The following is a 12,272-nucleotide window of genomic DNA, read 5'->3' as shown; positions in this document are numbered from 1 at the left end:
TGCAGGAGTAGGCCATTCGGCCCTTCGAGCCTGCACCGCCATTTATTATGATCATGGCTGATCATCCAACTCAGAACCCCGCCCCAGCCTTCCCTCCATACCCCCTGACCCCTGTAGCCACAAGGGCCATATCTAACTCCCTCTTAAACATAGCCAATGAACTGGCCTCAACAGTTTGCTGTGGCAGAGAATTCCACAGATTCACCACTCTCTGTGTGAAGAAGTTTTTCCTAATCTCGGTCCTAAAAGGCTTCCCCTCTATCCTCAAACTGTGACCCCTCGTTCTGGACTTCCCCAACATCGGGAACAATCTTCCTGCATCTAGCCTGTCCAATCCCTTTAGGATCTTATACGTTTCAATCAGATCCCCCCTCAATCTTCTAAATTCCAACGAGTACAAGCCCAGTTCATCCAGTCTTTCTTCATATGAAAGTCCTGCCATCCCAGGAATCAATCTAGTGAACCTTCTTTGTACTCCCTCTATGGCAAAGATGTCTTTCCTCAGATTAGGGGACCAAAACTGCACACAATACTCCAGGTGTGGTCTCACCAAGGCCTTGTACAACTGCAGTAGTACCTCCCTGCTCCTGTACTCGAATCCTCTCGCTATAAATGCCAGCATACCATTCGCCTTTTTCACCGCCTGCTGTACCTGCATGCCCACTTTCAATGACTGGTGTATAATGACACCCAAGTCTCGTTGCACCTCCCCTTTTCCTAATCGGCCACCATTCAGATAATAATCTGTTTTCCTATTTTTGCCACCAAAGTGGATAACTTCACATTTATCCACATTAAATTGCATCTGCCATGAGTTTGCCCACTCACCCAACCTATCCAAGTCACCCTGCATCCTCTTAGCATCCTCCTCACTGCTAACACTGCCGCCAAGCTTCGTGTCATCCGCAAACTTGGAGATGCTGCATTTAATTCCCTCATCCAAGTCATTAATATATATTGTAAACAACTGGGGTCCCAGCACTGAGCCTTGCGGTACCCCACTAGTCACCGCCTGCCATTCTGAAAAGGTCCCGTTTATTCCCACTCTTTGCTTCCTGTCTGCTAACCAATTCTCCACCCACACCAATACCTTACCCCCAATACCATGTGCTTTAAGTTTGCACACTAATCTCCTATGTGGGACCTTGTCAAAAGCCTTTTGAAAATCCAAATATACCACATCCACTGGTTCTCCCCTATCCACTCTACTAGTTACATCCTCAAAAAATTCTATGAGATTCGTCAGACATGATTTTCCTTTCACAAATCCATGCTGACTTTGTCCGATCATTTCTCCGCTTTCCAAATGTGCTGTTATCACATCCTTGATAACTGACTCCAGCAGTTTCCCCACCACCGACGTTAGGCTAACCGGTCTATAATTCCCCGGTTTCTCTCTCCCTCCTTTTTTAAAAATTGGGGTTACATTAGCCACCCTCCAATCCTCAGGAACTAGTCCAGAATCTAACGAGTTTTGAAAAATTATCACTAATGCATCCACTATTTCTTGGGCTACTTCCTTAAGCACTCTAGGATGCAGACCATCTGGCCCTGGGGATTTATCTGCCTTCAATCCCTTCAATTTACCTAACACCACTTCCCTACTAACATGTATTTCACTGAGTTCCTCCATCTCACTGGACCCTTTGTCCCTTACTATTTCTGGAAGATTATTTATGTCCTCCTTAGTGAAGACAGAACCAAAGTAATTATTCAATTGGTCTGCCATGTCCTTGCTCCCCATAATCAATTCACCTGTTTCTGTCTGCAGGGGACCTACATTTGTCTTTACCAGTCTTTTCCTTTTTACATATCTATAAAAGCTTTTACAGTCCGTTTTTATGTTCTCTGCCAGTTTTCTCTCATAATCTTTTTTCCCCTTCCTAATTAAGCCCTTTGTCCTCCTCTGCTGAACTCTGAATTCCTCCCAGTCCTCAGGTGAGCCACTTTCTCTGGCTAATTTGTATGCTACTTCTTTGGAATTGATACTATCCCTAATTTCTCTTGTCAGCCACGGGTGCACTACCTTCCTTGATTTATTCTTTTGCCAAACTGGGATGAACAATTGTTGTAGTTCATCCATGCAACCTATAAATGCTTGCCATTGCATATCCACCGTCAATCCTTTAAGTGTCATTTGCCAGTCTATCTTAGCTAATTCACGTCTCATACCTTCAAAGTTCCCCTTCTTTAAGTTCAGAACCTTTGTTTCTGAATTAACTATGTCACTCTCATTAGGATTAAGTTATGGGTAACTGAAAGAGTATCTAGTTCTACTTCTGGTTATTGTGCTGAACTGACAATAAATGTGAGCAGTGGGCATATTATATTTTATTTTCCTTCTCTTTTTATTTATAGGATAATTCCTACATGAGCTTCAGCTCCCTGAGCTGCAGTAATTCCCGTCAGGACTCTGAGAGCAGTCGGCATGGGTCAGAGACTGAGGATATGCTATGGGATGATCTCCTAAATGGGCCTCGATGCCATTCCTCCTACAGTAGTGAGAGTGAGTGTGATAGTGTGCAGAGAGTGTCTCTGCAGAAGAAAGAGTCCAAAGATGAACAGGTGGGTGTGGCTGTTTTTAACATTTGTTCAAGAGCAACTATAATTTTCACTTCTGTAATTAAAATCAGAAACTGCTGGGAACACTGAGAAGATCAGACAACATTTGAGGAAAGTGACGAATTCTGGTTGAAAATTCTTCAGAACTGGTAAAGTAAGAAAATAATTTGGTTTTTAAGTTGCAGAGGGTGAAAGAGGGATGGATGGGACAAAGGGGATATTTGATGGGGTAAGACCAGGATTACCAAGCTGATCCCAATGTTTATGAATCTGTTTGGTTGATAGATTAATGATGAAACAAAAATAGGCATGTTAAAAGAGTAAAATGTTAAAAATGCTCAGGTCAAGGTGCATCTGTGGACAGAGGATAAACTGAGTTGCAGTCCAAGACAGCGGAGGACAAAGCTTAGCACTATGAGAAAGCCAGCAATAACCGATGGAGGTCGATTCCCACTGCTGTCTGTAAGAGAAGTGTACTTTCTGCCTGTGATTGCATGGACTTCATCTGGGTGCTCCAGTTTCCTCCCACATTTCAAACGTACAGTTAGGGTTAGTGTGTTGTGGCATGCTGTGGTGTGGCTGCCCAGCACAATCCTCGCTGATTTGATTTGATGCAAACAAAGCACTTCACTGTGTGTTTCAATGCACACGCGACAAATAAAGCTAAGCTTTATCTTTAGAAAACTAATATTTGATTAACAGAACTACCCAGATCTAATACAAACAGGAAAAAAAAGTAAATTTGTGGATGATACCAAGATTGGTGGAGTTGTGGATAGTGTAGAAGATTGGCAAAGGATATATTTATCTGGGTTAAACTCTATCTGCCATTTCTCAGCCCATATCTGCAAATGACCTAGGGGGTTGCACCTCAGTAGGGCAGTTGCAAGGAGACAGTACACTGTAAGGGCAAGCTCCTTAACAGTGTTGCTGAGCAAAGAGATCTTGGGAACCAAGTTCATAGCTCCTTGAAAGTGGCTACACAGGTCATTTAAGGTGGTTAAGAAAGCTTATGGAATGCTTGCTTTTATTAGTTGAAGCATTGAGTTCAAAAGTTAGATTATATTTTAACTTTATAAAACTGTGGTTAGGCCACATCTGGAGTATTGCATACAGTTCTGGTTGTTCTGCTTTAGGAAGAATGTTGAGGCTTTGGAGAGGATGCCTGGTTTAGAGGGCATGTGCTATGATGAGAGGCTGGATAAACTTGGGTTGTTTGCTCTGGAGCGTTGGAGGCTGATAGAGGCTTACAAGATTATGAGAGGCATAGATGGGATGGACAGAGAATATCTGTTTCCCAGCGTTGAGATGTCTAATGCCAGAGGGCATGCATTGAAGGCGAGAGGGGGTCGGTTCAAGGGGGATGTGAGGGGTAAGTTTTTACTCTGAGTTGTGGATGCCTGGAATGTGCTCCCTGGTATAGTGGTAGAGGCAAATACATGAGAGGCTTTTAAAAGAAGTTGGGATAGACACATGGCTGTAAGGAAGATGGAGGGTTATGGACATGATGTAGGTAGGAGGGATTAATGTTTGAGTGTTTTTGATTTCCTTTTTACCTGGTTCAGCACAATATTGTGGGCCGAATAGCCTGTTCCTGTGCTGTACTGTTCTATGTTTTTTATCTATAATTGTTGAATTTGGCATGGAGACGTGAAGGGTCCAATGTGCCCAGATGGTAGATGAGCTGCTGGTCTTCCAGATTAAATTGGACCTTAGTGTAACAATGCAGGAGGCTACAGACATGTTAAGAGTGGGAAGGAGGATTAAAGTGAAGTCTTGGGGTTCCCTTTGTGGACTGACTGAGGGAGCTCTACAAACCGGTCACCCAATATATGTTTGATTTCTCCAAGGTAAAGAAAATTGTACCACACATACTAAATGCTATTTGCTAGATCAGAAGCAATGCATGTGGACTATTTGAAGGACTGATTGGGTGTCTGATGGTGGGAATCAAAGTAAAAAAAGCAGATTTAGTATCTGAAAAAAACATTGGTGAGGAGTTTTCAGAAAGTACTGTGAGTAATAGAGTAATTATTAAAGATTGAAAAGCAGACCAGGAGTTGTGATGGGAATGCTCCCTTTGAAATGCTGAAAGGGGAGGAAATGTTCCTGATGGTGGAATCTTATTGTAGGTGGTGGAAGTTGTGAAGGATGATCCATTGAATGAGAAGGTTTGTGGAATAGAATGTATAGGCTGACATGGGTTGAAAATTGGCTGGCTGACAGAAAACAGAGTAGCGATTAATGGGTCCCTTTCGGAATGGCAGGCGGTGACCAGTGGGGTACCGCAGGGTTCAGTGCTGGGACCGTAGCTGTTTACAATATATATTAAAGATTTAGATGAGGGAATTAAAAGTAACATTAGCAAATTTGCCGATGACCCAAAGCTGGGTGGCAGTGTGAAATGTGAGGAGGGTGTTATGAGAATGCAGGGTGACTTGGACAGGCTGGGTGAGTGGGCAGATGCATGGCAGATGCAGTTTAATGTGGATAAATGTGAGGTTATCCACTTTCGTGGTAAGAACAGGAAGGCAGATTATTATCTAAATGGAGTCAAGTTAGGAAAAGGGGAAGCACAACGAGATCTAGGTGTTCTTGTACATCAGTCACTGAAAGCAAGCCTGCAAATACAGCAGGCTGTGAAGAAAGCTTAATGGCATGCTGGCCTTCATAACAAGGGGAATTGAGTATAAGAGCAAAGAGGTCCTGCAATTGTACAGGGCCCTGGTGAGACCACACTTGGAGTACTGTGTGCAGTTTTGGTCTCAAAATTTGAGGAAGGACATTCTTGGTATTGAGGGAGTGCAGCGTAGGTTCACAAGGTTAATTCTCGGGATGGCGGGACTGTCATAGGTTGAAAGATTGGAGCGACTGAGCTTGTATACTCTGGAATTTAGAAGGCTGAGAGGGGATCTTATTGAAACATAAGATTATTAAGGGATTGGACACGCTGGAGGCAGGAAGCATGTTCCCACTGATGGGTGAGTCCAGAACCAGAGGCCAAGTTTAAGAATAAGGGGCAGGCCATTTAGAACGGAGTTGAGGAAAAACTTTTTCACCCAGAGAGTGGTGGATGTATGGAATGCTCTGCCTCAGAAGGCTGTGGAGGCCAAGTCTCTGGATGCTTTCAAGAAAGAGATGGATAGAGCTCTTAAAGATAACGGAATCATAGGTTATGGGGATAAGGCAAGAACTGGATGCAGATTGTGGATGATCAGCCATGATCACAGTGAATGGCGGTGCTGGCTCGAAGGGCCGAATGGCCTACTCCTGCACCTATTGTCTATTGTATAGAACTCTCATCGTACAACGATATCTTCATGGGTAATCCAACCTCTTCAAAAATACTTAAAGTAATCTCCACTAATACCCATCAGGTATGAGAAAGGGATTGAGAGCTTAAACTGGAATACATAGAAACCACTGCTTTGTTCAGTACTCTGGGGATGTTTAACGTAAATGCATTGTCTAGAAGACACCAGCAGAGAATTCTCCTGAATGCCCAAACTTGTCAGATGCTAGTTACCGTTGGGTGTGTGCATGAATGAGTGACCACCCAACATTTTCACCCAAGTGTACATTCTCAGAATTGTTGTTATGTCATCCCTGCTGAGCTATGAGTTCCTTCCAGAAAGAAAAAAAGCATTTCTGCTTGTAGTATCAATGGGTCTGACTTGTAATAGTTTCTTGTGTGGCTGCAGTATTAAATCCTCACTCTAATTTTTAAGCCCTTCCCTGCCCTTACCCCCTCCTTCTCTCAAACATCCACAATCCTACGGACCTGAGCTTTTGGCTTTCCTCGTTTAAGGGATGATTTTGCTAGATTTCAGTCACTGGTGGTTAATAATTTAAAATTAAACTTTATTTGCTTTGTAATTTCAGAACCACCTGCACTGGTTGTACAGCAGCAGCCAGAGTTTGGACCGAGTCAGCGCCATTATATGGGAAGGAAATGAATGCAAAAAATTTGATATGTCTGTACTGGAGATCAGTGGAATGATCATGAAGCGGGTATGTTTGTGGAGAAAATATGCAGAATGTTGATTGTGACTTGGGAGTCTTCATTTCTCTCTGGGACTGACATGAGACAGTGAATTATAGGGTAGTTGTGGATGGGAAAGATTCCTGAACAAGGTGTCTCTGTTTTTGTGTGGCATGCCAAAAATGCTGTGGAAGGTTTGGGATTGATGTGGGGTTACTGTGGTGCAAAGGGCTGTGTAGATAGGGTGCTGACAAAGATGGAATAGCTTAGATTAATTGGGAGTTGAGATACTTTGGCTAAACTATATACTTTTGAGGGACCTTGATGTATATTATATTTACTGAATGCTATTCTTTCTGTCTGGAGTCCAGTGATTTTCAGTACTCTATTTATATTTTATACATTCTACCAACAGGCGAATACGTTTGAGCAGCATAATGGTTACCGGATCCTGGGATATGTGGTGACGGCTGTTCTCACCTTGCTACCTTTTGCATTTCGTCTTTTCCAACAGAAGAACCTGGACCAGTTAGCTTCCTCCTCTCTCTCTGAGTTACTGACAATCAGTTGTGGTGGGAAGCCTGATGGGCCTCTTGTTGTCTTGGTGCTGATTAACATTTTGGAGCGGTTCTGTCTGATGTGGATGTTTTTCTTCATTCTTTGTGTGGCAGAGAGAACATATAAGCAGGTGAGCAACAGTGGAGTTTCACTTACCTATTGGCCTAATTCCATGCCAGAACATCATACAACTCTCCCCTTACTCTATTCATTCACTAAAATTCTCACCCATCCTGTTATCTCCAGACTGCTGATTGTTCAGGCTAAACAAGTATTATCCTGGCTGGCTTCCTGTTTTCTATTGTCTGAAAATGTTGCCCATATTTCATTCAAGTACCATTCTCTCTTCTTCTATGGTTTCACTGACCTACAGTTTTGGCAATGCTTCTCTTGAGTATTTTCATCCTTGTTTTCTAATCCTTTTACCTCTGTAACCTGATTCCGACGATCATTTTGGGCAAGTTGATACCCTGTAATTTAAATTGCTCCACCATTGTCCATTGACTGTTATCTCTGGAAGTGCCAAACAAAAGTTGTGCACTTGTGATCATTTCCTCATAACTCATCTCCTTTTGTAGAGACATGTTACTAGGTCTTGTTTGATAATACTCATAAGAAAGTTTTATTGTGTACCTAAATGAATGCACGTTGTAACATTAGTATCTGTTCCTTGGTCCAAATGTCTGTTGTGTAAAATCCTTTCTAATAGATCCTAACAAGATGTGTGTACATTATCAAGCATCACACTGAATGTAATTATGTTTGTCTCTTTAAAATTTGAGATTCTGGTCTTTCTTTTTTCACTGCCTTTCTGCCTCTCCCTCAATGCTCGACCCAGCTTTCCAACATCTTTGTGGTTGCTATTACCACAAACAATATGTCAATTTTTCATCAATTAGATTTGCCATTGGAATTCTAATCATTGAAATGTCCAGTTTCCAGAGAATATATTCAGTGTAGGCTGGCCATTCAGCCATAGTGGTTCTTTCTAGTATTCTAGCTTCTTCCATTTTGTTTCCTGTACATTTTCTTTCAAAAGTGTCTGCACTTACTGTGTTAATAAATGCCGCCGTCTGAAGAAATGTTTCCTTACTTCTGTTGTATTTATTGGTAACTTATGTAATTACAGCCCCTTGTTTTTGGCAGAGACATCATGGGCTTGAAAGGTCTGTCCCTGTGCTGATTTGCGCTGATATTTTCCTATCTGTAAATTATATCACAGAGTAAGACGGCATCCATTCTAAATCATGAAGTCTTGGTTAAGTAGAATACAGCTGAATTTTTAGGATAACAGGGATCTACTAATAACCTTTTACTTTATTGGAAAGCAAGGGTTTTGTCAAGTTAAACACTCATTTAACAATGTACATTCTATGCAAAATGGGTAAACCTTTGTTTATTTCTGCACAGCGCTTGCTGTTTGCCAAGCTGTTCAGTCACCTGACATCAGCTAGGAAGGCTCGCAAGTCTGAGATTCCTCATTTCAGGCTGAAAAAAGTGCAGAATATTAAGATGTGGTTGTCTCTTCGCTCATACCTAAAGGTAAGTGCAATGACCATGGAATAATGTAGCACAGGAAGTGAGTAAGGAGCTGTGATCAAAGGGACTGCTTATAATGGAGGTTGGTTGATGTACAATTGGCCTCCTTTAAACTGCAAGCATATGAATATGTTTAGAGAACAATTTTAGCAGGCTTCCTCCAGCAAATATCATTAAAATTCACCAAACAAGTGAAATTTCAAGGTGTACAATTTATACATTCTCTTGAATCTTTGAACTTGAGAACTTAATGCAATACCATATGTATCATTATTATTCAGTTCTGCTCACTGGTCAAGGAGCTTCTGAGGGCTTTCGTCTGAGTGAGAAGATTGATCTATCAGCACAGGGTTTAAAATTTGGTACTCATTTAGAACCCAATTCTGAAAGTTATCATTTTGAATCCATTGTCTTTCAAGTCATAAAATACTGATCTCTTATCTCTGTATTTTACTCACTATACAGCCTACTCTGTCTAGTGATAACTTTCTCTCTGCTCTTGTTTGTCACTTCCTATTATTGTGTTTTTGTTTCTCTTCAACATTTATATTTTTCATGCACACTTACAGTGTCTGTTTCTCATTCACAGAGGCGGGGCCCTCAGCGATCAGTTGATGTAATTGTTTCGTCAGCATTTTTACTTACTTTGTCCATTGCTTTTGTCTGCTGTGCTCAGGTAAGACTTGGAAAATGCCTTAAATGAGCTTGTGGTTGGGAGAAAGGGCACTGAATTTCTAAAGTGGCTCATTGGTATCATTTCTTATGTAACTTGAACCTCTGTCGTGTATGTATCAACAAGACATAAAATGCTGAAGGATCTCAGCAGGCCAGGCAGCATCTCTAGGGGAAAAAAAAGTACAGTTGCTGTTGTAGGCCAGAACCCTTTGGCAGGACTGGAGGAACAAAAAAAAGCTGAGGGAAGGGGAGAGAGAAACACCAGGCGATAGGTGAAACTTGGATGGGGAGGGATGAAGCAAGGAGCTGGGAAGCTGGTAAAAGAGACAGGCCATGGAAGAAAGTGCAGGGGGTGGGGAGAGGAGCACTAGAGAGAGGCAATGGGTGGGCAAGGAGATAACATGAGAGAGAGGGAAGGCATTACTGGAAACTTGAAAAATCTATGTTCGTGCACTTTGTCTCCAACTTCCACTCTGCCCTCAAATTCACCTGGTCCATTTCCAACACTTTTCCCTTTCTCAATCTCACTGTCTGTATCTCTGGAGATAGCTTATCCACCAATGTCTATTATAAACCAACGGACTCTCACAGCGACCTGGACAATATGGACTATACCTCGTCCCACCCTGCTACTTATAAAAACACCATTGCCTTCTCTCAATTCTTCTGTCTCCACCGCATCTGCGCTCAGGCTGAGGCTTTTCATTCTAGAATGAAAGAGATGTCCTCCTTTTTCAAAGGTGCTGCCCTTCCTCCACCATCAACTCTGCCCTCAACCACATCTCTTTCCTTTCACATACACCTACTCTTACCACCACACTATCAGGGATAGGGTTCATCTTGTTCTCCACCAGCCTCCACATCCAACACATTCTCCAAAACTTCTGCCACCTCCAACTGGATCCCACCACCAAACACATCTTTCTTTCCTTCCCTCCCCCCCCCCCCCACTTTCTGCTTTCCGCAGGGATCACTCCCTACATGACTCCCTTGTCCATTCGTCTCTTCCCCACTGATCTCCCTCCTGGCACTTATCCTTGCAAACAGAACAAGTGCTACACCTTCTCCTCTATCATTCAGGGTCCCAAACAGCCCTTCCAGGTGAGGTGATATTTCACCTGTGAGTCTGTTGGGGTCATATACAGTGTTTGGTTCTCCTGGTGTGGCCTTTTGTATAATCGGTGAGATCCGATGTAGATTGGGAGGCTGCTTCGCCAAGCATCTACACTCCGTCTGCCAAAACAAGTGGGATCTCCCAGTGCCCACCCATTTTAATTCTACTTCCCATTCCGGTATGCCCATCCATGGTTTTCCACTGTCGGGATAAGGCCACAGTGTAGTAGGAGGAACAACACCTTGTAATTCAGTTGGGTAGCCTTCAACCTGATGGCATGAATATCGATTTCTCAAATTTCCAGTAAAGTCTCTTTCTCTCTCCCCGCCCCTTGTTCCTCTGTCATGTTAGCTCATTCCCCTGCTTTTTTCTTTCTTCCATGACCTTCTGTCTCTTTCACCAATCAACTGCCCAGCTCTTTGCTTCATCCCTCCCCTCCCCCACCTTTCAAATCTACTCCTCAGCTTTTTTTCTCCAGTCCTTCTGAAGGGTTTCAGCCTGAAACATCGACTGTGCTTTTTTCCCCCACAGATACTGCCTGGGCTGATGAGTTCCACCAGCATTTCGTGTGTGTTGCTCAGATTTTCTCTTGTTTATCGATAAGACATGACAGCTTTCTCTTTGCTTTTGCTTAGTGATTCAAAGCTTACATTTATAATGTTATTAGGTCTTGGTTGAAGTTCTAATCCTGCTCTGCAGCCCACAATCCAATACCATGATGTCTGTATTCTACTGGAACTAAATTGAAATATTAAATCTGAAGCATTCTGTCCTTTCATTTTATGTGGGTATTCCTAAAATAGTATTTCAAAGAACAGGGAATTCTCTAGGAGTCTTGAGGCTTGTATTTGTCCTTCAAGCAGTATCATTAAAAAGCAGATCCTGGTTGTATCACATTTGTTAATTTAAATTTCATTTCAAACGTGTTTTTACTGTTTTGGGTATTTGTGTGGCTATGAAGGTTACAAATATAGAACAAATTTATAGTAAAGAGGATTTGCTATGATTATGTTGAAAGAAACTGCCTTTGTTACATCACTGATTATGTGAGGATAATCCTTTCACATTGGTTCCTTTCTTCCCCCCCCCCCCCCCCCCAATGTTCAGATCCTGCATGGTCACAGCAGCTTCTTGGATTCTTTGTATAACTGGGAGCTCCTCATCTGGGAGGCATCACTGGCTGTTTTCCTGCTGAGGCTAGTTACGTTGGGGTCCGAAGTCAGTAGAAAATACAATAATATTTCCATCTTGCTCACAGAACAGGTGTGTGCCTACCTTTACATTACCAAAAGCAGTTGCTGGGGCGTCGGTTTGCCTAGAGACTCACTTCAGAATCAAAGAACTAGAGCACAGAAATAGGCCCTTCAGCCCATCTAGTCCTTACGAAACCATTTAAACTACCTAGACCTATCGATCTGCACTCAGACCATACCGCTCCTATCCACGTACCTGTCCAAACTTCTCTCAAACATTGAAATCACATCCTGTGCTGGCAGCTCATTTCACACTCACCACCGTCTGGGTGAAGTTCCCCCTCATGTTTCCCTTTCATGCTTAATCCATGACCTCTGTCACCCACAATGGGGAAAAAGAACCTGTTCACATTTACCCTGTCTATACCCTCAATTTTATATTATTCTATTAAATCTCCTCTCAATCTTCTGTTCTAGGGAATAAAATTTTAACCTATTAAATACAACTCAGGTCTTCCAGTCGTAGCAACATCCTTGTGAATTTTTTCTGTACTTTCCTGTATGTAGGTGACAAAAATTGCACATAATACTCCAGCTTAGGCCTCATCAGTGTCACAACTTCAACGTAACATGCGAACTCCTGTACTCA

The 12,272-nt window shown here is 42.5% G+C and overlaps 1 protein-coding gene across 4 annotated transcripts in view; it reads left to right on the top strand.

Moving 5' to 3' along the window:
• The window catches only part of phtf1 (putative homeodomain transcription factor 1), a 36,412-nt gene that overhangs the window by 21,236 nt on the left and 2,904 nt on the right, over positions 1-12,272 (top strand). For 2 of the 4 annotated variants that reach the window (XM_063065428.1, XM_063065429.1), the window contains 6 exons: positions 2,359-2,565; positions 6,445-6,573; positions 6,960-7,232; positions 8,513-8,644; positions 9,231-9,317; positions 11,538-11,693. In XM_063065428.1, coding sequence (XP_062921498.1) covers positions 2,359-2,565; positions 6,445-6,573; positions 6,960-7,232; positions 8,513-8,644; positions 9,231-9,317; positions 11,538-11,693 — 984 coding nt within the window. The remainder of the gene's footprint in view (positions 1-2,358; positions 2,566-6,444; positions 6,574-6,959; positions 7,233-8,512; positions 8,645-9,230; positions 9,318-11,537; positions 11,694-12,272) is intronic. The other 2 variants (XM_063065430.1, XM_063065431.1) reach the window with 1 other exon arrangement.

Source organism: Mobula hypostoma, chromosome 13 (genome assembly GCF_963921235.1).
Source record: "Mobula hypostoma chromosome 13, sMobHyp1.1, whole genome shotgun sequence".
Lineage (NCBI taxonomy): Eukaryota > Metazoa > Chordata > Chondrichthyes > Myliobatiformes > Myliobatidae > Mobula > Mobula hypostoma.
The sequence above is the reverse complement of the archived record's forward strand: the minus strand, read 5'-3'. Positions and strand labels throughout refer to the sequence as shown.